Genomic DNA, 27,788 nt, shown 5'->3' with positions numbered 1-27,788 from the left:
TGTTTGCACTGGCAGAATACAAACTAGTGCATTATTGAGCAAACTCGATGCAATTACAGCCTATTACAGTGAGTTTCAGGGTAGCCTATCCACATGTTAATCAATATGCTATATTTACACTGGATATTGTTACTAAACAAAGCTATACATTAGCTTAGTGTCCATAGAGCAAGTACCAGACATTAGATCTGGAGACTGTGAAGGCCATGATCTAAGCTTTTTCTGACACAACGATCCCCCACATCATTAAACAACAACCACAGGCCTGAACTGTTGATTAAAATAGGATGAATTGATGCTTTCATGTTGTTTACACCAAAATCGGGCTCTACCATCCAAATGTTGCAGCAGAAATTGGGACTCATCAGACCAGACCCATCAAACATTTTTTCTAATCTTCCATTGTCCGATTTTGGTGAGCCGATTACAATGTAGCTTCATTTCCTGATCTTTGCAGAGAGGAGTCACACCCAATGTGGTCTTCTGCTGCTGTAGCTCTTCGGCATGATGTTTGTTGAGAGATTCTCTTTTGCTTTTCTTGGTTGTAATGAGTTGTTATTTCAGTTACTGGTGACTTCCTGTCAGTAAACCCAGTAATGCATTGAGTTGCTGCCATGTAATTGGCTGCCTAGATATTTGCATTAATGAGGAGTTGAGCAGGTGGTGCTGAATTTGGCAATGTAGTATTTAGGTTACAGAGAGGAGAAAGAAAAACTCCTCTGTTTTCAGTCAGGATATTTCATTTTGTGTGCTTCAAGTTCAGCTGTTCTTGTTTCTAAAGTAACAAAACTGCATTAACATACTGCTGCAGTGGCCTTTTAATTTTCTGTCTTGATTCTTTATTCATTACTGTGGCATAAAAAGCACAAGTGTAGGCATTATTATTTCAAACTTATGATCATTTATGCAGAGGTTACATAAAAACCAAAAACTCCCAGGAAGTGTCTGGACTCAGCACATCTCTGCTCCTCTACTGACGTTTTAAAATTCTCATGAGACACCAGATTTAAGATGACAGCTCAGCCGGCGCTCCATTCATATAACATGAACACATTTCACCAGTCGTCTTATATTCTTATCCTCCTTACTCGGCTTTGTTATGAAAAGAAATTAATCATATAAAAGGAGTTTTACGGTTTCCTTTAATCCCCACAGTGAATAAAAGACAGAGGACACACTTCACATCGGTAAAAATAAGAACATTCACAATATATCTAATTTTAGCTAATATGCAGACAGCAAATGACAGAAGTAACACATATAATCACAATTATTATTATTTTTAACGAAATGTACAATTCAATAACCTGCAAAAATCCATGCAGCATTTGGATGTTATTTCACCACTGATTAAAAAAAAGGTGTGTTAGCTGTGTTAGCAAAACCACTTTTTTTTCATCATAGTGTCATTTTACATTCTATGCAACTTAAACACGCAAAGTTACACACTTCACAAGGACACTTAACCTGGACACGAAAAACAAACATGTGTCAGGACACAAAAAAACTGTAAGACATGCACAGAGGAAAGGAGATGACATAATTATGAATGTCATAATAAACTTTTCAATGCAAAAAAGCACTTCAAGAGTTTGAAATGGCAATACGATAATTAGCAGGGAATAAATAATGTGCTACATAAAGAAACAATCAAAAGTTTTGTCAAATTGTAACTAAATTCCAAACTGTAATTACTTTGACTATCACAGTGGGACACCCAGAAAAAATAATGACTGTATTTTAAAACTGTGACGAATAATGAAATTCACGTCTTTGTTCTGCAAATGTCGAGACTCAAATGTTTTAATCAGGACTTCGGTTTGCTTTTAACTTCAACATTTGCCCCTAATTTTTAGTTACACTGATCAGCCACAACATTAAAAACACTGACAGGTGAAATTAATTACACTTATCATCTTGTCAACAACGTGGTGTTCCGCTTAGAAAACTTACATCCTGTCGTATGCTATGGTTAGTGATACATTGTCATTTATAGGCATGTGCTAGTGTGTCTGCATTGCTCTTCCCTGTAAAACTGACCTGATCATGTAGGATTAGTGCTAATAAATTCTGAGCTAGGAAAGCAAGAGTAGGGGTATCTACTCCAGACAAAAACTGCCCAGAAACAGATCCCAAGGTGGTGATCCAGCCCCCAAACTTCTGCAGCATGTGTTAGATGCCCTACAACACACCCAGTCTACAGGATGACCTACACATATGATCAGAGCTGTTTTTGCTACAGAAAGGGGGACGGCACAATATTTAGCAGCCAGTCTAAATGTTGTAGCTGATCTGTGTTTTCATTCGAGTGCAGACTTTTCTTCGGATTTAACGACAGTTTATACTTTTTCAAATTAAACAGCACTGCTCAGAACATGACTTGAGGTCATTTAAGGCAGCGATCCCCAAACCCGGGCCTCGGACCGGTACCGGTCCGTGAGTCGTTTGGTACCGGGCCGCGAGAGTTGAGGCTCAGGTATGAAATGTATAGTTTTCAGGGTTTTTATCGGTTTTCAGCGTTATTTTGTTATCGTTTTTATCGTTAACTCTGTTTTCCTGGGTCTTTTCACGTGTGTTATGAATAAATCTTCTTTTTTTCGGTACCGGTACTAGTTTTATTTTGTTGTACTTTTCCGCGACACCTTAAAAGCCTGTCTGTGAAAATATTGTCAGGCATAAACCGGTCCGTGGCGCAAAAAAGGTTGGGGACCGCTGATTTAAGGGATACTTTAAGGTCTGGATAAGAACAAAAGGGGTAAAATAGTTCAAAATTTTAGGACACAAAAAAATAGTTGAGCAAATCAATTCCATTTTCATATCTGTACAGTAAATATGAAGCTTCAGGCCCCCGACTTAAAGCTGCAAACAAGAGAAAACCACTTCATAGCTGGCCAACTAGTAATGATTATGTAAAAGAGCGTTTTTGTAAACAAATAAGATATAAAACATTTTAATAGGGGAAATTCAGAGATGCTATTCGGTGGATTTTGTTACCTTTTATGACCCATTTTCATTTTTTATTCTAAGGTAACCTACTGTAACCTGTTGCTGGCTGTATATTTAGCTGGCAGATATGAATGCTCATATTTTCTTTAAAAAACAAAAAAAAAGCTCTTGCATTTGAAAAAAAGAACTTCTGGAAATAAAGCTACCTTATTAACTGCCTGCATCTCAGCCCAGTCTTTTATTCAGTCCCCTTCCTGCGAGCCACAGATGATTCATGAGAGCCCATAAGAGGATGTATTCTTCATAATATACTGTATAATGCATCCTTGGGTTTTCATCCAGTGTGCTCCAGCTGAGAACAATGCAGTGTCTGTTGCTCAGGAAATAACCAACTACGTGGCCTGCAGCAGCAAAAAAAAAAAACGACTGCACACAAACGAGTGCATCAACAAAAAACAAACAAACAAACAAAAAAGGCATCAATGCTTAAATTAAAAACATGCCACAAAAGGAGGATTGGAGATAAACAGAAAAAAACAGCACTCTTCTTCCACTTGTGAGTAAACAAACAAAAAGCCTTCAAATAATTCATCAAAAAACCCTAAAAACACGTCAAACATGTCTCACAGCAAGTCTGTTTCTTGTATTGATGTGAAGCACTTTACAATGTAGGTTGAAAACTACAGCAGAAATGCAACTGCCTGTTGGAGAGCTGCCAGATGACTGCACAATTGCGTGCTGAGCGAGATGTATAAAACATGTATGTTAAATGTTTAACATGCATGGCCTACTGTACCTATCCACGCTTCAGTGTCTATGGCTGTTTTTTCCCCACGGGAAGGAGAAGAAGCATGATTTCCAACTCTGCCGGCCCAGATTTCATTTTCATGCTCTAATACTTCACGTACATGTGGAGGACACTTTGATCCACTGCTACCCGTCGTGCTGGGATTCCAAACACCTCTTGAACACGCGCCATCCCCGAGGAGACCCCATTACTGTAACTTTCGTTCAAAACTTAAACTACTTTGTTAGTTTTTGACTGATTTAGGGATTCAAATAAATAAACTTGAACACAAAAATTGTAACAAAAAGCAGTTTTCACGCATGGACTGCTGCACAGAACCTTTCTAGGACTAACCCAACAAAGGTGGAGGTGAGACTGCAAATGTCTAATGCAATTAAATCAGCCATTAGCTGGTCTTTAACCCGCCAGCTCACTTGTACAAAGGCTGTATGACGTGTGCCGATGTGAGAGCAGAGCATCTAATATTACATGCAGCGAGTGCATCATGTGTAATGCCTCCAGGAAGTCTTATTTAGGCAGCTCCCTCACCTAAACAACACAGAGTATTTCCAGGATGGCGAACGCATCTAAAACTGACTATTTCCTGCTGTGCGATACATATGAGGAAAGACAACTGTGGAAAATATCCCAACCTGATTCTCACAAAATTGTCCAAAGTGCATGTGTGAAAAACGGCTTCAGGCAAACAACACTGACAGAGAGAGTTTAGAAAACTGTTACAAAGTAAACTGTTAGAGGTGGAGCCTGAAAGTCCTTTAGTGTACCTCTTCAAAGTAGAAAACTCTGAAAAAAGAAAAACCTTTAAAAGTACTTTGTGGAGTTTGTGACCTCTAATATTGCTGATATTGAATGTTTGTTTGTTTCTTTTTTCCGACGAGTGGCTCCACATTCTGTTTGTCACAAAATGGGGCTATGAGAGTGTTTTTTGAGTAGGGAATCCATTCATTGTAGCTGTTAAACCTCAAGGGTACGCACAATGACTTCTGAATGTAAATCTAAATGTTCTTTATTGATTAAAAAAAAACTCCACAAAGTGCCTTTAATCTTGAGGTACATCCAATACCTTTGTTTTTCAAGGTCTCCAGCTACATCTTATGGGCCTTAAAAGCAGCTTAGATGTTGGGGGGGGGGGGGGGGGGGGGGGGGGGGGGGGGGCTATAAGGCCAACAAGTTAAGATCAAAAATGAGTTTTTTATATGGTCATTGCATCGTTACAATTGTTTTTCCTACTTACTATCCGAATACATGTATTCAAGTTATAGCTGCCATGAGGTTTTAGCAACATTAAGCACCTTCTTAATCGTTCCTGTGCCATCAGCAAGTACATTCAGACACCCATGTTCTATGTTTTTACGGGTCTAGAAGGGTTCTCACACAAGATTACTAGGTTACAAATAACTTACAGAGAATCTGAAGCACTGAATTTCAATGTGTAGGTGGTACCTGGTTTCAAATGAAATGCAGTGAGTGCAGAGTTGCCGAAACTCTGCTGATATGTCAAAATGTGACTTTTCACCCCCAAACCCCCATTTTTCTTTTAAGTGAAAGTATTAGAAAAAGCTACAAATGGACCTCAAAAAAATCTAATGGATTTCATGCTTATTTTCAGTCAAGTTTTAACCTGTAAACTTGACCTGCAAATCACCACATCAGTGCTCACAGACAAACAGCATAGCCTCCGTGTGTTGTTAGGCATTGATTTGCAGCAATTCTGAGACTCTGGATCTCAGCTGCAATCACCAGGGAGTGTTTGCATCGAGCAGTCTGTATTTAAAGTCTTTGAGTCGGTCCAGTCCTCCCCTCTGGGCCACCGCTCTGACCAGGACACTAATCACAGCCTCGGGAGAGGCAGTCTTGGTCACATTCACAGCTACCAGCCAGCATACACACCTCACCACTTCACTGATTATTCTTCACCGTCCTGGAACAGATGTATTCAAATGTAATGGCCCGAGCCAAGAGACACGCACGCTCCAACCAGAGACAAATGGGAAGATGCGTTCACGCAGCAAAGCTTTACACAAAGAGGCACAAAGCTGGATGAGAGTACGAGAGAGAGCATCTTCCTTTGTGTCTATACGATGAACTTCAGAGTATGTTGCAGGCACAATGATAACAGAATACAATTAACTTCAAATGGTTTCACTGCACATATAAATCTCTCTCTCCGCAGGGTCACAAATGACTTAACTCCTTCCGTAAAGACGAAGCTTCTAATTGCACATCATTCTGTGCGCTGTGATACTCACACTGTCAATTGGCACACTGTTCAAGAGAATTAACAATTTATCTCCGCGGGAATACATTAGCAAACTATCAGGACATCAGGCCAACACCGCAACATGTGTCTTAATCGTCAATTTCACAGCATTATAAAAAGAAAAAAAAATAACATAAAGAGGACACCTTTAAGTTGCATGTATGACCACACAGAAGCAAAAAAGCTGATTTACATCTCCACCTCTGGTTTACCTTCAAGTTTGACTGCAATCTGCTAGTGCTGTCTTTTTCTCGTGACCTTGTTTTGAAGTGTCTTTGAACAGAACGGAGTAAAATTGAATCTGACAGAGCATCTGCCTTCACCACTCGCTCAGTCAGAGATGAAGGCCTGAATGATACTCGTTATAGATTAATTACAGCCTGACAGAAGACAGACACGCAGAGGAAACAAAGTGGACGAGCTTGTCAGACGTCCAAGCTGATGCCACTCGCCTCCACGGTGGCAGCTAAGCGCTTCTTCTGCTACAGCTTTGAGAGAAAATGTAAATTCGGCCTCTGTGATGTGTAGAGAATACGGAAATCTGAGCCACTGAGGTCACTGCGAGTTGACGGACGCTTGTTTCTTCTCCTTTTTTTAAAGTTCAAACCATCCTTCGCTAGACTCACAGAGCAGCGAGCGGATCGATTAGTCAGTGCACAGCAGCAGGCCTCAGCTCTAAAATTCAGGAGAGGGCTTTAAATTCAAAAAAGCAGGAGATGTGTCATTGCTGTTCACATTGGTCAAACTTTTATGTAATTTTTTTTCTTTTTTTTGTATGAGGCTCCATGTGTACCCAACCAGGACTTTAAAAACAACCTTTATTAATAGATATGGGCTGGGATTTGGGCAAAAATGGCTGTGTGTTGGTTAGTGTAACTGCAGAGATTCATTTTGTCTCTGTGGATGATAGTTATGATGATGATGATGATAATGATGCTTCCATGCTGCTTCAGCCAGGGTCACGACAGCTGCCACGGTGGGTTGAAGAACTTGATGGCATGAGACTTTGCCCACTTGGCAAAAACGGACTTCTCCGTGATGAAACGGTGTCCTCCATATGGGGCACTCTCATGCAGGAGATACTCAGCACACTCGTCTCGGCTGCCCGCCTCGTAATAATGGTAGGGAACTTTTTTGTAATCCTCTGTCCTAAAAAGAAGAAGAAGAAGAAGATTATTTACACATTATTTAGACAAACTTTCATCTACAATTGTTTGGGAGTGGCACTATACCTCCTCTGCACATGTACAGACCATCTCTGCTATATCTCCCTGACTTTGTCTCCAAACGGCTCAACCTGAGCCGTCTGTCTAATAAACTCATTTCTAATTTTGGCTATCCTGGTCACACTCAGTGAAAACCTTAACATCTTTAACTTTGCCACCTCCAGCTTCGCCTTCTGTCTTTTTGTTAGTGCCACTGTCTCCAAACCATAGCAGTTCTTACTACAGTCTTTTCTTTCAGTCCCAAATTACCCCTGACACTCATCCTCACTGATCGTCAGCTGTTTTCTCAGTCTAGCTTCAACAACTCTTTCCTATATCATCATGATATGGGTTATCAGCTTTATACCTCTGTAGTTACTACAGCTCTGCACATGACACTTGCTGTTGAAAATCAGTACCAATAGACTTCTCTGTTCTTCGGGCATTCTCCAACAGTCTGGTTAAAAAGTCCACTGCCCTCTCTCCTAGACATCTCCATACCCTCCACAGGTATGTCACACCCATATCAGCTGCTTTCCACTCTTCACATCTGCCCTCACTTCCTCCTTCCTAATTCTCAGCACTTTCTGATTGACCAATTTTCCTCTTCTTGCTCTCATTTTCTTCATTCATGAGCTCCTCAAAGCACTCGTTCCATTTTCTCAGTACACCCTCTTCACTTGGGGATGGCACTGCATATGTGGGAAAAAAGCTATTAAAAAAATTCAGCCCACTCCTCATCTGTGTCTGAGATCAGCTTGAGGCTTCATTAGCCACCACACATATTACATTCGAATTTCCAGCTGACCTGTCAGTGGTTCAGTTGCACTGTGAGTACTGTGGGCGGTAGGTTTTGACAAGGAAGAAGAATGAGTGTGTTAAAAAAAACATGATCTCTAGTTCTGCTGTGTCAATTCTGATGTTGGAGAAATGCACCGACATAGCATACAAACGTCTAACAAAAGTGTATACTGTGGTAGTATAGTATTAAAAATTGAGTAAACTAACTGCACTGTAGCCTTTATGAACATTTATGAAACTGTGATAAAGGCACCATGTGTGTATCAATTATTTGGAATTGAAATACTGACATCTTGTTATTAATATGAAAATGCTTGGGGTCCTAATCTTGCTTTTCAATTTAACTGATGTATTGATGGGACATGTTCAGCTTCGTGTTACGTCAGTCTGCCTGCCTTTGAATTATCCATTAAGTACAAATCTTTTTGTTTACTTTTTTACACTTTGGTAACAGATTGTTCACCTCTGTACACCTTTGAATGTTGATTTAACCCTAACCCGAGAGTAATGTTCCTCAATGTAAAATCTGGAGAAATCGATTGGATGCTCATGATCTTTGGACCCTCACAGCTGAGCATTAAAAACAGGCGTGATTCTGTCCCATATCTCATACATAAATTTTAGTCTAGAGCACGAGATGTTCATGTTTTCCAAAATGAATCGAAATTTCAATTCATCTGACCCCAGAGCAGTTTTCCACTTTTAGGTTTTGTGACTCCAAGAGGAAAAGGAGTATTTGGCTTGTTATCAGTGTTCAGTTCAAAAGTCTGATGTTATGAGAACATCACAGTCTGTAGATTTGGCGGCTTATACATCTGAAAAGACACCATTAATGCTGAAAGGTATATACAGGTACATACTGTTTGCAGTCCAGATATCTCACCAATTGAAAACATTTGGAGCATCATGAAACAAAAAACATGACAAATGCAACCCATGACTCTTGAGCAGCCAAGAATGGGACAACATTCCTCTCCCAGAATTTGAAAACTTCATATGTTCCCTATATTGTGAGTAAAATATGGGTTCATGGGTTTGTAAATCATTACATTCTGTTTTTCATTTTATACAGTGTCCCAGCTGTTTGGGAATTGGGTTTGTACATATGCTAAGCTATTTTATTTATCCAGGTGTACACATGTTTGTCAGGGAACATTTTTAATTTGCTATGGCAGACACTGATGGCAGCCTGCTCCTGTTTCAACATGGCAAATCCCACAGGCACAAATCGAGGTCAGTAAAGAAAAGGTTTTCTCAGTTGGATGAATTGGAATAGGATCTCCAGGCCAGAGTTCATCACTCTACATCCTGTTAATGCTGTCGTGTATAAATGGGAGCAAATCCCTGCCTAAAGTCTCAAAAATTGTGAAAAAGCTGCCCTGCAAAGTAGAGACTGTTATAGTAGTAGACTATTTGTCAAATGTCTATCCATCCAGTTATCCAGCCAGCTTTTTAACTGCTTATCCAACTAAGGTCACAGCTCACAAACCCATCCCAGCTCTCACAGATAGAAGGTACATCCTGGGCAGGTCGCTAGTTCATCGCTGGGCTAACTCAGAGAGACAGGCATTCACAGCTAGGACCAATTTAGATTCACAACATAACATGCATGTGTGTGTGTGTAACCACAGCACCCCGAGAAAATGTGTTTGCACTAGTCACTCAGGTTTAAAAAAAACAAACATATAGGTATTTATTTTTCTACTGCATATCAAATTAAAACCATGACTGATGTTTGAGTATTCACATATTGTTAAATATATAAACATATTGATGAATATATATTGTTAAAATTTTCAATCTTCTCTTTCTCACAGTTAAGAATACATTTAGCGTTCTTGGTTTTGGCTTAAAATAAATAAAAATCCAAAGTAAGAAAACAAATTCAATTATTAAACCATTAAAACGAAGCTCCTTTGAGACGGTGTTCAGTAATTCGAGCTGATTCTGCCGCGAGCAAAGGCTTCTACTCGGCAGGTCTACCTTATTTGAAAAAAGGGGCTGCTGTCGGCGCCCGCATTTATTCAATAAATAGTCTTTTAACTAAACTCTGATTTACATCACAACAGATTTACTTCTATTCTGAGACAAAGTAAATCTGAAAACATGCAGCAAGCTCAGTAATGTACAGTAATGGATTTCACGATGCGTCGCTCGGTTTAGAGTTTGCATTCAAAAGAAGGGATCAATAAAAACAGAAGGAAGCTTGGAGCAATGGATAAGGTTCATTGTGCACTCTGCCACTGGTTTCTAATGGCGAGTGACAGCTTTATGAGAGGATGACTTGTGTAACAATTGCACTGAGAGAATGAATACAGAGAGAAGGGAAACAGCCATCACGGCAGCCAGTGACTCCACAGCGGGAAAGCGACCGTGGCTGTCTGCCAGCTTACAGTAATACAAAGCCCAATCACTGCCTCTCCTCTGTATCACACAGTGTGCACCAGTGTTGACAAATAAATTCAATTTCACCCTCTCTGCAGCACCTGTTGAAGCACCACTGCCACAGAACCACTGGGGTCAATCCTAACCTAAAACCATGAATATTGCCACACAAAAGTTTCCTTCTCCTTGTTGTTCTGGAGCATCCAGCTGACAGAAGCACTTTGCGTGACTCTAAACTGTCAATTCAGAAACTTGGTGAAACACAATATTTTCCTGTCCTATGCAGGATGGAGGGAAATAAATGAGAGAGGCAGGGAGAGAAAACTGGCCCTTAACTGCCTCACTGAATCATAAAATCCTCTGTGCTGGTTGAATTATCGCTTCGCTCTGCCATGTGTCTTTATTTCAGCTCCTGCTGTGCACGGGCTGCACAGAGAGGATAAAAAGCAGGATTTTCAGTGTGCATTAGGTAAAAGTGTTTGATTTGGGGGATAGAGAGAGCTCAGGTAGAGCTGCGAGAGGAGGCGAGATCATCAAGGCTGAGATGACTTGAGACTGAGCAGCCATGCCCAGAGCAAGAGCATCTTGTTTGTCATCCCTCCCATGGCCTCGCAGTCAGACAGTAATCACTCACCCCGGAGTCAGAGAGAAGACGACGGGCCCGATATACAAATAAAACTCGAAGCAGAGGAGGAATTGGGGTGCTGGAGCCCAGCCACCCGCAGCCAAAGAGAGACTGCTGCCTGCTGGGTATTCTAGGCAGGGAAACATAATGGTATTCATGGCACAGAGAACCCAATATGGATTTCAGCATAGAAACTCAGCCATTAAATCCAAACTGAGGCATTGGAAATGTAACAGGGCAGACCGTGGTTATGGGAGGTTGTGATTGGCCGGCGCTGGGGTGAATGTGAATGGAGTTTTCAAAGTTTTGTAGGAACGCGTGCATTTTTCATGCAAGTATAGAGGAAGGAAGATGTGGGAGCGGGTAGCGAGAGTGTGACAGTTCATGTCTTACTTGCAATAGGTGTCATTTATCATGCCGTAGATATGGATCTCTTTGCACATGTCCATGGCGAGGATGAGCGTGAACCAGCCCGTGCTGAGGTAGGAGCCGGACTGGATCCTGCAACACATAAAGATAATGCACTGTAATATTCATTTGCATAAAAATCCTAATCATTTGCATTGAAATATAAAAAAATAAAAACAAGCACAAAGTTTTAAGTATGCCATTTTTCAGCCCCTTGTACACTTCTCTCTTGTGTGATTGTAATTCAGCTGATCTGAGAATTATAATTATCCTAACAGATGTTCTTAGCGTAGGCTGCTCTGGATCTGAGCCTCAGCTCAAATGTATATATATCTACAGAACAGCAAGAAAGCTGGCAGATGCATAACCATATGTCAAGTTTCACATGAGAAATGTTTCTAATTTTAGAGACCAAATAAATATTATGTACAGTGATAATTTAGGGGGTTGTAACATTCACAGTGGCTGTATATAAAAAAATTTGAGGGCTGAGAAATGCTTGATGTTGTTGATTAGCTTCATTCACAGCAGTCATCCCCTGTGAGTGAAGCAGGCCGGTCAATAACAACATGCATTATCCTTTCATCACCATCATCATCAGACCCGTAGTTTGTGAGCTCTGACCCATCAAAGTTGAAAAAAAGTGAGCTTTGATCATTTTCAAACACAGAGCACACAGACTCAAGATTTTTTTTAAGAAACCTGATTAGTAACACCTGAAGCGGGTCATAAAATGTGCTTCCCTAGCCTCTTCCAGGCAGGGGGCCCCCCACATACCCCGAGGGCAACTCTTCTCTGCAATGCAAAACACCACCAGGAGCCTTAGACTGTGAATAAATTAAATGCAGTGCACTGCATGACACCGATAATGATAAATGAAATGGGACATGACCACCGTGTAATGCAGCATCAGTACGGAGAGGTGCAATGAAAATTCATTTAGAGCATCCAATTATACGACACCATCATTAAAATAAACAAATGAATAAATTAGGTCTGAAACTACAAATTATTTTCATTATTGTTCACTTCAGCTTATTTTTTTCTTAAAAACTGTCAGAAAACAGTGGAAGGTGTTTGTTATAGTTACGCACGTCCCGAGGAGGTGTGTTCAGATGGCTTGTTTTGTTTTACCAACAGCACAAAACCTTCAAGGACATTCAGTTCAATAACACATAGGACAAAGACGAGCTTAATAACATTTAAAAAAAATTAAAAGCTGGAATTTTTAATTTAAAGATGACTAAAAAGACTTATTGTTAGCTTTCAGAAGTGGATATTGTGATCAAGAAAAAATAATTCCAAAAACAATAAATGTAGAGCATGACAACAGAAAGGGAGATGTAGTGGTCTTGAACACACTTCTTTACCTTCTGTAAACCACAAAAAAAAGCACAAAACTTATATGACAGTTGAGTTCCTTTAACATTGGTGTGCTTTGATTCTTGGTTATATTTCTGCTGTTATTATATATCAGTGTTATTTTTATATGTGGGATATAACGTCTGCACCTGTGATTTCTTCTTTATTGTGGTTATATTTATCCATCAGTTGTCACAAACACAAATGAATTCCCAAAAGGTCAGTAAAGACTACTACTGCGACTGCTATGAGCTTTCATAGTGTGGGCTCAAGATTAAGTTCAGATTATTTAGTTCTAGACAAATGACTTCTTTCTATTTCTGTTTAAAGAGGCCAAAGCTGCAGAGTTATTAATGTTAGTAGATCAGTATGTGTAAAGACAGACTTAGAAAACAAACAAATATTACATCCTTCTTGAATTAATTGAATTAATTCATTAAACCATATTGTTTGAAGGATGTTAATTAAACCCTTTTTTGTCTCCAAATTAAAATACAAATGCAAAACCTGCAAACAATACTTTGAAGATACTGTTTCAGGGTTAGGACCATGGACAGCACTCTATTCCATTCACTAGACTTTAAAGCACACAGTGTGAACTATAGTAAAACTACTGTTGCTACATGCAAGAAGCCAGTACACAAAATGAGTCAGAAAATCTTGACAAGCAGGAACTGTGCCAATTAAACTTCACAACCAAAACCAGCTGTGTTCTGAAGTAAATACTGAGATAATCTTTTAAAAAGGGTTTCTTATGTGTTGCTTGTTTTCTGCAGATGATTTACAGTCTGATTTTTCCATGTGAGATAAAGGTTGTATCCAAAAGCATTCACGCTTCTCTATTTTCTGATGATGACGATATAGTGAGCTCCCGAGGAAATTAATATTTTGGCCACCACTTCGGTCATTTTCTCATCATTCAGTTGCAATACAAAATAATAGATTGTCCGCTAAATAAATAAATCAATAAGAAGCCACAACTAAGGAAAAGCAACGAGCAGAAGAGATATATTTGGGCCAAGAAACACTAGGACATTAGACCAGTGGAAATCTGTGCTTTGGTGTAATGAGTCCAAATTTGACTTCTTTGGTTCCACCTGTGGTGTCTTTGTTTGACGTAGAAAAAGTGAATGGATGGTCTCTACATGCATGGTTCCCACCGTGAAGCATGGAGAAGGTGTGATGGTGTGGAGGTGCTTTGTTGGGGATTTATTCAAAATTGAAGGCACACTGATCCAGCATGGCTACCACACAGCATCCTGCAGCGACACACAATCCCAATCATTTTGCGTTTAGTTGGATCATCATTTATTTTTCAACAGGACAATGACCCCGAACAAACCTTCAGGCTGTGTAAGGGCTATTTGACCAAGAAGGAGAGTGATGGTGCTGTGCTAGATGGCCTGGCCTCCACAGTCTCCTGACCTAAACCCAGTCGAGATGGTTTGGAATGAGATGGACCACAGAGTGACGACAAAAGGACCAACAAGTGCTCAGCATCTCTGGGAACTCCTTCAAGACAGTTGGAAAACCATTTCAGGTGACGACCTCATGAAGCTCATCGAGAGAATGCCAAGAGTGTGCAAAGCAGTAATCAAAGCAAAGAGTGGAATTTTTTTAAGAATCTAAAATATAAACATGTTTTGAGTTATTTCACACTCTTTTGTTTATCACATAATTCCATAAGTGTTCATTCATAATTGTGATGCCTTCAGTGAGACTCTACAATGTAAAATACTCATGAAAATCAAGAAAAACTTTTAATGAGAAGGTATGTACAAATCTTTGACTGTTAGTCTATATGCATATAAAATAATCAAAATTAAATGTATGAATGCTGAATTAATGTTTTAATGTTTATCTGTATCTGCTCCATGGGCTACAGCTTAACAGCATAATAGCTCTCTCTGTTATGGCACCTCTGACGAAGCAATCAAAAACAGCAACACCGAGCAGATCATCAGAATCAACCCCTGACCACAGCAGAATGTAGGCTCATAGCCCAAATACAATTTCTTTACTGGCTTGAGAGCTCGGAGCTAACATCTGTCAAGGCAGCAGTTGAAAATGCATTGCATGATGAACAGCTTCAATTCAGCTCAATTGGGGTTTTTTTATATAGCGCCAACTCACAACAATAGTCACCTTAAGGTGCTTTATATTGCAAGGTAAAATCCTTCAGTTCTGATAGAAAACTCCAACAATCAAAGCCAATTCCATGTGAAAAAAAAAAACACTTTTGGAGTATCAGGGTGAGGTAAGACCAGTTTTTCATAGCCAAAAATGCACATCAGCCTGTTATTAACGGAAAGTTGGTGATCCAGTGCAATTTATTTGTCTGTAAATAATGTGTAAGTGAATGTTTTTAGATATTTTTGCTTGGAGATATTTTCATAATAGTCGGTGCATAGCTGATGCTGTATGGTCTTTGCTTATTTTGTGAACGCTTATTATTAGATCATCACTGGCTCTCCCAGAAAATAATAGTGTCTGTGAGCATTAAAGTAAAGACAGCGTGCTTGCAGGCATTGTATTTTCGTTATGTGCTGAATTTGCCAATAATAATACAGTCCATGTATATGTGTGTAGCTTAGAACTTGTGTAGATTTCTTAGGTAGTTATTATTTTACGGGAAAATGTTGGATTTTTATTAGACATTTAATATTTTTTTCTAATAAGGGCATATACAGGGAGTGCAGAATTATTAGGCAAGTTGTATTTTTGAGGAATAATGTTATTATTGAACAACAACCATGTTCTCAATGAACCCAAAAAACTCATTAATATCAAAGCTGAATGTTTTTGGAAGTAGTGTTTAGTTTGTTTTTAGTTTTAGCTATTTTAGGGGGATATCTGTGTGTGCAGGTGACTATTACTCTGCATAATTATTAGGCAACTTAAGAAAAAACAAATATATACCCATTTCAATTATTTATTTTCACCAGTGAAACCAATATAACATCTCCACATTCACAAATATACATTTCTGACATTCAAAAACAAAACAAAAACAAATCAGCGACCAATATAGCCACCTTTCTTTGCAAGGACACTCAAAAGCCTGCCATCCATGGATTCTGTCAGTGTTTTGATCTGTTCACCATCAACATTGCGTGCAGCAGCAACCACAGCCTCCCAGACACTGTTCAGAGAGGTGTACTGTTTTCCCTCCTTGTAAATCTCACATTTGATGATGGACCACAGGTTCTCAATGGGGTTCAGATCAGGTGAACAAGGTGGCCATGTCATTAGTTTTTCTTCTTTTATACCCTTTCTTGCCAGCCACACTGTGGAGTACTTGGACGCGTGTGATGGAGCATTGTCCTGCATGAAAATCATGTTTTTCTTGAAGGATGCAGACTTCTTCCTGTACCACTGCTTGAAGAAGGTGTCTTCCAGAAACTGGCAGTAGGACTGGGAGTTGAGCTTGACTCCATCCTCAACCCGAAAAGGCCCCACAAGCTCATCTTTGATGATACCAGCCCAAACCAGTACTCCACCTCCACCTTGCTGGCGTCTGAGTCGGACTGGAGCTCTCTGCCCTTTACCAATCCAGCCACGGGCCCATCCATCTGGCCCATCAAGACTCACTCTCATTTCATCAGTCCATAAAACCTTAGAAAAATCAGTCTTGAGATATTTCTTGGCCCAGTCTTGACGTTTCAGCTTGTGTGTCTTGTTCAGTGGTGGTCGTCTTTCAGCCTTTCTTACCTTGGCCATGTCTCTGAGTATTGCACACCTTGTGCTTTTGGGCACTCCAGTGATGTTGCAGCTCTGAAATATGGCCAAACTGGTGGCAAGTGGCATCTTGGCAGCTGCACGCTTGACTTTTCTCAGTTCATGGGCAGTTATTTTGCGCCTTGGTTTTTCCACACGCTTCTTGCGACCCTGTTGACTATTTTGAATGAAACGCTTGATTGTTCGATGATCACGCTTCAGAAGCTTTGCAATTTTGAGACTGCTGCATCCCTCTGCAAGATATCTCACTATTTTTGACTTTTCTGAGCCTGTCAAGTCCTTCTTTTGACCCATTTTGCCAAAGGAAAGGACGTTGCCTAATAATTATGCACACCTGATATAGGGTGTTGATGTCATTAGACCACACCCCTTCTCATTACAGAGATGCACATCACCTAATATGCTTAATCGGTAGTAGGCTTTCGAGCCTATAAAGCTTGTGGTAAGACAACATGCATGGAGAGGATGATGTGGACAAAATACTTATTTGCCTAATAATTCTGCACTCCCTGTATAAAGACAAACATCTGCATAGAAAACACCATAAGGACAAAAGCCTCAGCCACGAAGCTCCTGGCAAACAGTTTTTGTGCTGATGTTAATCCAGAGGAATTCAAACATTAAGGTGTGGCTAGGGATGGGTATCGAAACCCGGTTCTTGTTGAGAACCGGTTCCCACTGTTTCAATTCCTTGGAATTGTTTGCCATTTTTGCAAATGATTCCCTTATCGATTCCAGTCGCCCCGAATGACGTCACCACGTTGTGGAGCGTCATTTACCTGGCAGGAAACACGGCGCCTAAGCGGCTCAAACGCTCAAAAGTTTGGTTATACTTTACGAGAACGGATGACAACAGGGCAACTTGCAATACTTGCAAAGTAGATATTTCATTTAAGGGAGGAAACACTACGAATATGCAAAAGTATTTGCTCACAAAACACGTGATGACCTCGTGTTTTTAATTCCGCTCCGGACTCATGAATCTCAACCCAGCAGCAGCGGTAACGTTTGCACGTCCTCTCCCATTAATGCGGCAGGTAAATAATCATTCACATTATGAAGCATGTTCTCATAGCTGACAATGTTATACAGTGCTTAGGCATTGACCATCTGTTGTACACCACTTTTTTGAGGCATGTCAAGGTTTTTTAACTACAAAACATTAAGTTCCATTTTGACTTAAACAACATTAGATCCTTTAACAGGCATGCCTCCATATAGACAGCAGAAAAGGGAAGAAATCTTTCTATTGTGTATGAACACTTATTATAAAATGAAAATTATAGTTTCTGTTGGGGGTTTTAAAAAGGGTTAAAATGGTTCACAAAGTCTAAATTTCGGTTTGAATCTGAGGTTTGTGCACATGATGTAAAATCAAGGTGAAATACAGCGGCAGTACTTTCACTCACGGAGCTCACACAGCTGAACACACGATTGTATTGTTGCTGTTATCCAAAAGCCTCCTCGTAAAATAAACCTGAGCTGCCCAATAAACCTGTGGACTGTTTTTTTTAACTAGCTTATACCATCCCCATGAAAGACCAGTGAAAGAATTTAATCAGTTTGTGGAAAAACTCTAACATTTCTATTTAACACACCTTCTCACGCCTATTCTTTTTCCATTTCCAAGGAATATATTACCCCCCCTTTCTCATTACATCTGTCTTGTAACATATACTAAATGTTTTGCGAACTTGCCACTTTTTTAAAATTCACATGCAATCATGGATATAGATGTTAGTGATGATAGATGTATTAGGGATTGCGAGGGTGTTCAACTGACTGGGAAGGAATTTAAAAAATAAATAAATAAAAAGAACTAAGAGTGAGCTGCACACGATTTACATTACGGAACAGTTACTTAAACCACAACCCCTTATTAGAATATAGGGCCAGTGACTAATTTGTGAGGATAACATGTTTTTGTAGCAGGTTCTGGCTCAACCTTACTTCTAGTACAGACACACACACTTAGCCTTTGATACAATTGTTTTCATTTGCTTTAATCATGAGATTAATTCTTTGATATGAATCAAATCCTGCCTCAAGATAATACATAATACGGTTACGGTAAAAATCATTAAAACTCACCAGTGAAGAATAGTTTAAACTTTCATTTTTATAGAATCCAATTATGCCCAATAGCTTTGGTTCAGATAACAAATGCATCATCTAAATTTTGTATTCAGAAAAAGCAAAGGCGCACAAACACACAGGGGAATTTGGTTTGCAGTGACCTCCTTCAACATAGTCCAGAATCACTGCAAAATATTATGCAAACACATGCATCATTAAATGCAAGGGGGTCAAAATTTTAACATCAAAACATTTAACATTTACATACTGTGGGTTTCGCTATTTCAGTCACAACTGTGAGAGGTGGAGGGAGCAGGTGGATGTGTAGGGACACAACATGTAAGTCTTGGAAATTAAACAGTTTCTAGGATTAAACGTGACAGCCACACAGTGCTCTCTGCTCATTATTAAGTACAATAATTGCTTTGAATTTTTCTGACTGGTTACTGCGAGCAATGCTCTGTGTCCTTGATGATAAAATTGCTGACGTTTTAGTTACTGTAAGTTCTTCTTAGGTTGCTTGTGTTTTTCTGCTGCTGCTGCTGCTGCTGCTGCTGATCAGCAACTTCATTAACAACCAATTTTAACAAATTTCATCATCTGTCACACGATCGTGTGCCAGGTAAGTTATCTGGACACTTCATTTCACTCTCTGTATGTGTGTCACACTCTTCTTTTCATGTTATCTGGACAAACGCAATAAATACAGCAGTTCTTTTGCTTGTTGGTTAACATCAGACAAACAGTGGGAGCTTCCTGTGTGACGTTTGGATGTTTTTCCCAATGTCTGTGTGGGTTCTTCCTCCCACACGCTAAAGACAAACATGCTAGGTTAACTGATGATTCTAAATCTGCTCTATGCGTAAATGTTTGTTTGTTTCTCTGTATTAGTCCCGTAACAAACTGGAAACCTTTGCAGGGTTTTCCCCGCCTCTTAAGTAGATGAACATGGATGGATGGGCTCATCTTAGCCATTACGTGAATGTTTTCTAGTACGCTTATGTCGAACAAAACCAGAAACCTGGTTGACTCAACTCTATTTTAGTCATGCCAGAATGTATCTCAACTATAGTCTTAAATTATTACCAGATAGATTACATTGACATTTCACATGTTCAGGGCGCCAAAAGGCTGAATCCTACTGACTGGTGATGGCCTGACTTTTTCTCTAGTGTCATTATAAAGTAAAAAATTATACTGTGTTAACTTTAATAATGAGATCTTTCATGATTTTTTTAATCTTTATCTAACAGAGCTGGTATTTACAAGGATAAAACACAGATTAAACCATCAAGTGGATTTTGCAGGGTTTCCATCATAGTGCTAAAATGTCATATTAACTAATTTAGCTGTTGTAGTTTTTAAAACTTTTAAAACTTAAAAAAAAAAAGTTTTTAAAAGAAATTTTAAAAACAGGCAAATGTTTTAATTTACAATTGTTTCATCTGTTTAGCTGATATCCATCCATTTATGGTGGGCTAGATAGTTCTTTACCATATGTGAACAATAAGCATGATTTGGTGCTCTCTTGTCAGTACAGGTTGTAAAGTGAGAAATAAACTCCCAGTTGTCTTCCTCTGTTGGCCAACAAAGCTCTGCGTTTCCATCTGTGCTTTACAATTACCATTATGGCGGATTGATAGCAAAACAATTGAGTGTAAAATTAAATTTACGAGGCTAAAACACATTTAAAATCATATCCTCTAGTGTCTACTTCAAAAACACCAACCTTTTATTTTATTTTTCAGATCAGAGTTAGAATGTTTGTGTTTGTATTTTAACAACATGATGAACTATCAGGACCAAGAGAGGACAAAGAAAGAACCCATTCAATTTAGGTATGAATCCACTTCTTTGAAAATCCAAACAAGGGAAAAGACCTAGTGACTCTCTAGTGAATTCATTAGGTGGTTAAATGAGAAGCCAAACACTCAAATCACCAGTATCTGACAAAGCCAGAGTCTGGGTACAAACGAGCCAAAATAAATCCAGAAACCAATCAGAGATTAAACTAAAGAGTTAATAAAAAATGTGAACAGAAAGTAGTTTGTTTTTTGAGGTTTAGTGGTACAACAAAACCCTCATAAACACATAGACAGTGGGGTTGTGGGGAGGTGAAAATAAAAAAAAAATGCAATTTGCTGTAATAAAGGAGTGGAGGAGCACAGAAGGGAAATGGCACATTATCACTGATACACAGCTCGGCAGCTCTCAGCTGTCAGAGTTGTCAACACATCACTATTACCCTGCATTATTCATTAGTAATTTGCCACTCTTGTGGCACACACGCAGACAGAGACGAATACAGGCACACATACACCACGTCCCAGTTGAGAGCTGGATGTCCTGGAGCAAAAAGGCAGTCAGGAATAAATAAAGGGGGTGGGATCCACTGACCCGGTGGCTAACGTTTCAAAGCAGATGTTTGGCAGTGAAGACGTGCCGAGAACGACTGAATTCAGGGTCTACAACCAGTAATGTGTTTACCTGTGACAATTATAATGGGACAAGAGAGTAGAAAAGATGCTGTTATTGTGTGGCCAATTTAAGAGAGATAAGACATGGTGTGAAGCTGCTTTGGCAGGCGACAAATAACATCCAGAGCCGGAGGACAGAGAGAATGCAATTTGCTTGTTTTGTTAAGGCAGAAAAATTCCGTCTTTTACTCAAAGACGGCAAACAAAATGTGTCTGGCTCGACACTGCTTGGCTTTTTAAGCAGTCTTTAAAGCCACTGAGACAGCTTTCTTGAAAAATAAAACAATAAATTGGGTTTGGGCATGAACCATGGGGATTAAAAAAAGAAATAAAAAATGTGCATAAAAAGCTCAGATAAATCCCTCTTTTTGTTGCTCTCCAACACAGACCTGAGACAAGTGAGGCGGGAGCGATTGGGACTGACATGCTAGGATACTGCCATGCTACTGGCACTGCCAAATGAAGGGTGTTTGAGAAATGAAGTCAGATGCTCTGAGCGGGGTCTAAGTAAATAATCCCCTAAGTCGGACTGATCTGGAGCTTGTTGTGCTTTACCTGCCGAGCGCCAGGGGCTAAGGAGCGGTGGAGAACTGCCCAGGATCAGTGAGAGACTCCTCTACCTACGACTCTGTTCAATAACTCACACTTGACATTCACAGCAAGAGAGCTGTCCACGTGTGCAAGAAACTCTGCACTGACGACTGATTCAGTCGAGCCATGCTATCTAATGCCTCTGCAAGCTGCACAAATATGACATGACACCTGTCAGAAGTGCTTAGTGGAATAAAACTCAGCTCTATTGTAAAAACTTGATCCTTACTCAGAGAGGAAATCCTTTTGACTCTGAAAACTGTTTTACAGTTGGCAAAAATAAATGATGTAATATCAGGCAAATGCACATATTCACATAATCACCTGGCTGGGTGTCACTCTTTGACTGCATGTTTAAAAGAACACCTGCTCTCATTATGCACGACCCACTGCTGATATAACTGCCTTTGGCAGCTCATAAATCATGACTCAAGATACAAAGAAATGTAATGGAATTAATTAAGGTCATTTACCTTCTTACTCAGTTAGATTATTGCATTGATTCAACTCTTGTGCCTAAATGTATAGCTGTATCCTGCAGGTTAGTTTAGGGTAGTTAGCTTAGGCCAGAGGTTTCCAGGGATGTCTTCAACTGGTTGTTGGGGTGTTTTCCGTGACCAGGTGGCAAGTAGCTGCTTGAGCTTGCTGGCTGATACCAGGTGAAAGTTGCTGCACCACAAACTTCCTTGATATTGCTTTGCTACTAGAAGATACCGGCTGCAAACACTCACCATTTGCTCTCCAAGTTACAGTGAAACTTGGAAAAATTATGATGCAAACCAGAAATTGAGAACTTTTGTCCTCAAACTAAAGGTATGTCTTACCACAACAGCAATGATCAATTAATGGTGAATGGTCTCCACCATTAAAGTAATGATTTTTGTTGCCATCTGCATGGTTTCACTATCATTTAGCAAGCAGTTTGCAAGTGTTTGCAGGAAGTCATCGCCTTTAATGTGAACTGCTAGTGACTGCAACAAAAACCCTTTCACTAGCAACTGACGGTTACCAGGGGCCATTTAAAAGTAGAATGGGAGGCAGAGCCTTCAGTTTTCAGGCCCCTCTTCTGTGGAACCAGCTTCCTGTTTGGATTCGGGAGACAGACACTATCTCTACTTTTAAGATTAGGCTTAAAACGTTCCTTTTTGCTAAAGCATATAGTTAGGGCTGGACCAGGTGAGCCTGAATCCTCCCTGAACTGTGGTTTTATTTTTGCCCTTTTGTTTCTTTTAGTAGCACAACCATACGTCCTCACTTTGGGTCTGCATCATCTGAAGAAAATAAAGAATGTCATGATGATGGTGTCAAAAGAATGGTAATGGACAGGTGAAAGGATATCATACACCTGAAAACTAGTTTAAACTATTGGTTGGTGGATAGAAATAAAATTATTATTTCAGTTAGTATCAGATGTGATTTAAAACCTAGTCTCTGTAGATGACACCTTGTAAGATGAAAATATCTAAGATTAAAAAAAAGTCTAATCACTCTTTTCTAGTTTTGTAATTAATGTTAGGTCTTTTTATTATGACTAAGTGCACCATGTGGATATCCAAGGACATTTCAAGAAGTTATGTAAGAAGTTAAAAATATGTTATCAATTTGAAAAAACATGGAATTTTCATGAACATAAAGTGTACTAACCATAAAGTGCAATTTAAAAATAGTTTCACAAACTCTATTTTAGTAGGTTCACTTTCTCTGTCACACCAACACTCCCCATGTCCTCTTTCTTTCGAGATTCAGCAGGAACAACACCCCGAGGCAGGACTCTCAGGCAGAATAGGTAAACATAAAAATCACTTTTTATTTAGGTTGGAAGTCCATGAGCTGCAAAAATCCACAAAGAAAGCAACTAGAATCCAAAAAAAATCCAAGACATGAACTGGGAAACACAGGGAGGATAAAGAGAATCCAAAAACAGGCTGGCAATACACAAAGAGGGATAACAGGGTGGATTAACACACACTTTGACAAAGGACAAAAAGAACCTGAGACCAGGTATACACACAGAGATACAAGGACGGCAAATCAAGGAGCTGAGGAACAAAACACAGCTGTAACTAATCATGACAAGACGAGGAAGTAATTTAAATATAGGGCACAAGAGACAAATGACTATCAAAATAAAACAGGAAGTAACTACATGGGAGAATCATGACAAAGATGAAGGATTAATAACTACATACAGTACAAAAAGAGGTCAGGCTATACTAAACTGATGCACAAAGTAGATAATATAAATCAATAAGGAAATATCTTTCACTTCTCCTCCTGCCTGACAACTACATATTCAACATCCTTTGAACAATACATCATCTCTCCCTCTGCAAATGTCCAAACCATCTCAACCTCACCGTGTTAAGAACATAACAAAAGGCTAAATCATCACCTGACCACATTCCCTTGTTTCAAGACTACAGTTCCACAAATTCAAATGTTTGTCATGGACAATCTGCTCAAATGTGATTGATTAACAGAACCTGGATTACGAATGGACTACAAACAGAAACCAGAAAGCTCTTGGCCTTTGCACAAAGATTTTTAAGATCTGTGTACAGACAGCCAAAGGAAAGTTTAATACTGGACACTGAAGGTGGTCAGTAAAAGGTGAAGCTCAATAATGCTGCAGTTCAAAGTTCTTCACTGAATTAAGCCTTAATCTTCCATCATACGCGGCTTTTCTGTAGTGTTTTTAATTCTACGTGTATGGACCAAATAACTTGGGTATTATTCATTGTTTATTTCTTATTCTGCCAGGTTTGCATTTGTTTGATTGAATCATGTTGACACATGAGTTACCCAAGAGATTTAAAAAGTCCAGAATACCTAAGACATGTGGACTTCATATAGCCAGGTCTGTATTTCATATTAAAGTTAACTTGCAACACTGAAGTCAATGTGTCTGCAAAATCAGATTAGTTATTACAAATAAACACAACACTTTGTAGGCAGTTGACTCACAATCATGTGGATTCCCATAAATGTGCCAATTCTTTTACTTAGTTCTGTAAAGTCAATTAAATTGTTGTTAAAATTGTGCTCCTCCTTTTAGCTTTTAGTCTGGCTGTGACTACCTATGATAACTCTGATTGTACTTACCTTATGCAACTCTTCCCATAGCACAAACATTATTTATTTATTTAGCTAGTTATCCATCCGACTAGGGAGTCTTTTATCTTTTTTAAAAAAATCTTTTTTACATGAGACCTGACAGCACACTCCATCAAAATCAATTCATATCCACATAATGCTTTTTGATTACGCTTCTAGTTAAATGATGTTTGAAATGCAATCTGTCCTTGAACAGCTGATGAGTCTATGTATCCCTGATTTCTTAAAAAAAAAACATAATTATATATAAAAAAAAACAAAACTCAGTGTGACCAAATTTAGAATTGTTTTAACCTTGATATTTAGAGTTGTTTTTATTTGCTAATCAGCAAAATGATACCAGCTCGTTCCTTCTGCATCACAATCAGCATCTTTCTGATACCTGTTATTATGTGGAGCATTGCAGTGATTTTTTCTCTAGTAGTGTCTGGTTTTTCTGCGTCCAAACCTGCTGTATACCTAACGTTATATCAGTATTTAGGAGTTAAAGATGGGGATTAGTAAAGTAGGGGAGACCGGGGATAGTTGTAACGTGGGTCAGTTGTAACACTTCAAATTTCTCCAATCAGGGCTAAGTTTCAAATGATGTGACTCATCCTGTGCATGCCCAATTCAGTTCTGCTATCACATGTGAAAAATCAGCACATTTTGTCAAAAACAGACAATTTAACACCAAAAAAAGTAATTTGTATGCCAAAAAGTAAGTTTTTCTACTTTATTTCAATTTCTAATAGCTTTAACTGCAAAGCAGATAATGCTATCAAACTTAAATTATGTTATTTGTATGTCTATGGGGATATATTCTGTGTAGGTCTTTAGTGCTAATGTTTTAGCCGTTGGCTGTAATGTTAGCTAGTTCATGGCTATAGGAGTCTGGGTCAGTTGTAACAGCAACAGTCTGGGTTAGTTGTAACAATAATGCAGATGTTACAACTTACCACACTATTACTTTAACTTATATTAAACAAGTTGGGGCAACGACATCAGCAGAGAGAGGTTCACTGGTCGCATTTGTATATGCGGTTAATGCCATTGGCAACACAATTCCTCCACTGTTTGTGTTCCCACACATACATTATGCAGACCTCTGTGTCAGAGATGGACCAGTAGGAAGTACTGGTAGTGGAAATAAATCAGGATGAGTGCAAGAAACAGATTTCCTCATCTTTCTGAAGCACTTTGCAAACCACACCAAGGTAAGCCATGATAAAAAGTAATGGAATTGCGATGCTGGTGAACAACTACATTTTTCAGCTTCATTGTTATGTTCAAAATTGGTGCAAGAGTTGTAGGTTCTAATGCCCACTGAGCCAATGAGGCCAAACTCAAGGAAGACCAACCAAAATTAATGAAATATTCAGTTGCAGAAAATTCCATAATTTGTCTTTTTTGGGGGGTTGGAATATGTTCAAAAGCTAGATTTCTGCATTCTGTCACACACACACACAGCTACATAAATGGATGTAAGTGCATTCATGTGTTGAATAAACAAAGATTACATGTTAATATTTTGTTAGTACCCTTATTTCATTGTGTTACATTTTACCCCAGGATATGTTACAACTAACCCAGACTATGGGGTTAATTGTAACATTTCACTCTTTGTGTTTGAGACCATACCATGCAATGGGTAATTGTGCTGCAAAGAAAATAGCTGCACTATTTAATAGCCGAGACATGTAAATACTTTGCATTACATTTTGAATCCACTACCTTAAAAGAGCTCCAATTTACAGACAGAAATGTCAAAAATGTTACAACTATCCCCGGTCTCCCCTACTTCCTATTCTTTCAGCCAGGTCGGTTTGAGGTTTACGTGGATAGACCTACACCCTCCCACACATCCATCCTCTATCAATTTACTTCAGACACAATCTGGTGAGAGCATTTTAGAAAAGATGGTGGGCATCAAGTCAACCGTCTATTTCTCTCAATCTCTTTTTCTCTCTTCTGTTTTGGCTCAAAGAAATTGCCACTCGAACAGAGCTTCAAATATACAGTATTGTCTGGGGTTTGCACAAGTACCATCCAACATAAAGCTGTTACATGAAAGACTTTCTCACTCGCTCTGCAGCCTTAAAAATCGATCTGAACATGAACAGCAGACGGCATTGCTTCTGTCCCTCTATTTCTTCATCCGCATGTAATTTTCTTCTCCCTGCAGGGTGCAGCTTGATGCAAATGAGAGTTTGTTATTAATTGATTACTTCATACAGCAAGAGACCGTGACACAAGTCTCTGCGGTTGCCCGTGGGCGAGTTCCGTGTAGAGGAACGGCACACCATGTCTTCATGTGTCTCTGAAATAGCTGAGGAGCCCCTGGGACAAAACAGTGACAAAATCCTGAGCTGAGCCGCGAGGTGAAAGCAGGGCATTTTGGCAACATTTTTCTTTTATACAGACCGCAGAGCACAGCAATTTAACGATAGGAATGAACAATGCAGCTGTGTGGGCTTGCTGAGGCGTTTCTTAATTCTGCCAGGAGGCAATGTGAAGCATCGGGGATGACCTCCAACAGCCCACATTATGAAAAAGACAATTTGCTTTCCATAATTCCAGTTTTGTTTACTTTTCTGTGTGACTCTATTAATAACCAGGGAGATGATTTGGGCCCTCAGAGAGCAGACGCCTGTTGATGCAGAGAAGCTCCATCTCTTGTTCGGATGATGTCAGGACAAAAAAGGCTTTTATGTTTTTCCCTTTTTCTCCAACGACTCTCTGAAATGGGTTTTTTGCTTTTATCCATACCAGCTAGCGTGGCTGAAATATCCAACAAGTCCTCAAGCTAAATGACCATGTTGGTTGTTTGCATCTGCAGTCTAAAATGACCCATGTAAGCTTTCCTAAAACAACATATAGGAGCGTTTCCAATTTCAAAGAAAGAAAAAGTCCAACTTTAGTTAGCATTAGCAAATAGTGATGTGGGTTAAAATCGACCCTTTTAAACCTTTTATCAGAAGTCTGAACTCTGTTTTATATGTTTTAAGGCAAC

At 39.3% G+C, this 27,788-nt stretch overlaps 1 protein-coding gene across 1 annotated transcript in view; it reads right to left on the bottom strand.

Moving 5' to 3' along the window:
* Nucleotides 1-1,125: 1,125 nt before the first annotated feature.
* The window catches only part of st6galnac3 (ST6 (alpha-N-acetyl-neuraminyl-2,3-beta-galactosyl-1,3)-N-acetylgalactosaminide alpha-2,6-sialyltransferase 3), a 110,115-nt gene continuing 83,452 nt past the window's right edge, over nt 1,126-27,788 (bottom strand). Inside the window, exons 4-5 of the mRNA XM_085440025.1 lie at nt 11,424-11,531; nt 1,126-7,163 (exon numbers count right to left, since the gene is read on the bottom strand). Of these exons, the coding sequence (XP_085296151.1) occupies nt 6,974-7,163; nt 11,424-11,531 (298 nt within the window). The 3' untranslated portion in view covers nt 1,126-6,973. The remainder of the gene's footprint in view (nt 7,164-11,423; nt 11,532-27,788) is intronic.

This window comes from Copadichromis virginalis, linkage group LG18, assembly GCF_057382275.1.
Source record: "Copadichromis virginalis isolate Kocher_CV1m ecotype Utaka linkage group LG18, C_Virginalis_male_GT1.1, whole genome shotgun sequence".
In the NCBI taxonomy this organism is placed as follows: domain Eukaryota; kingdom Metazoa; phylum Chordata; class Actinopteri; order Cichliformes; family Cichlidae; genus Copadichromis; species Copadichromis virginalis.
The sequence above is the reverse complement of the archived record's forward strand: the minus strand, read 5'-3'. Positions and strand labels throughout refer to the sequence as shown.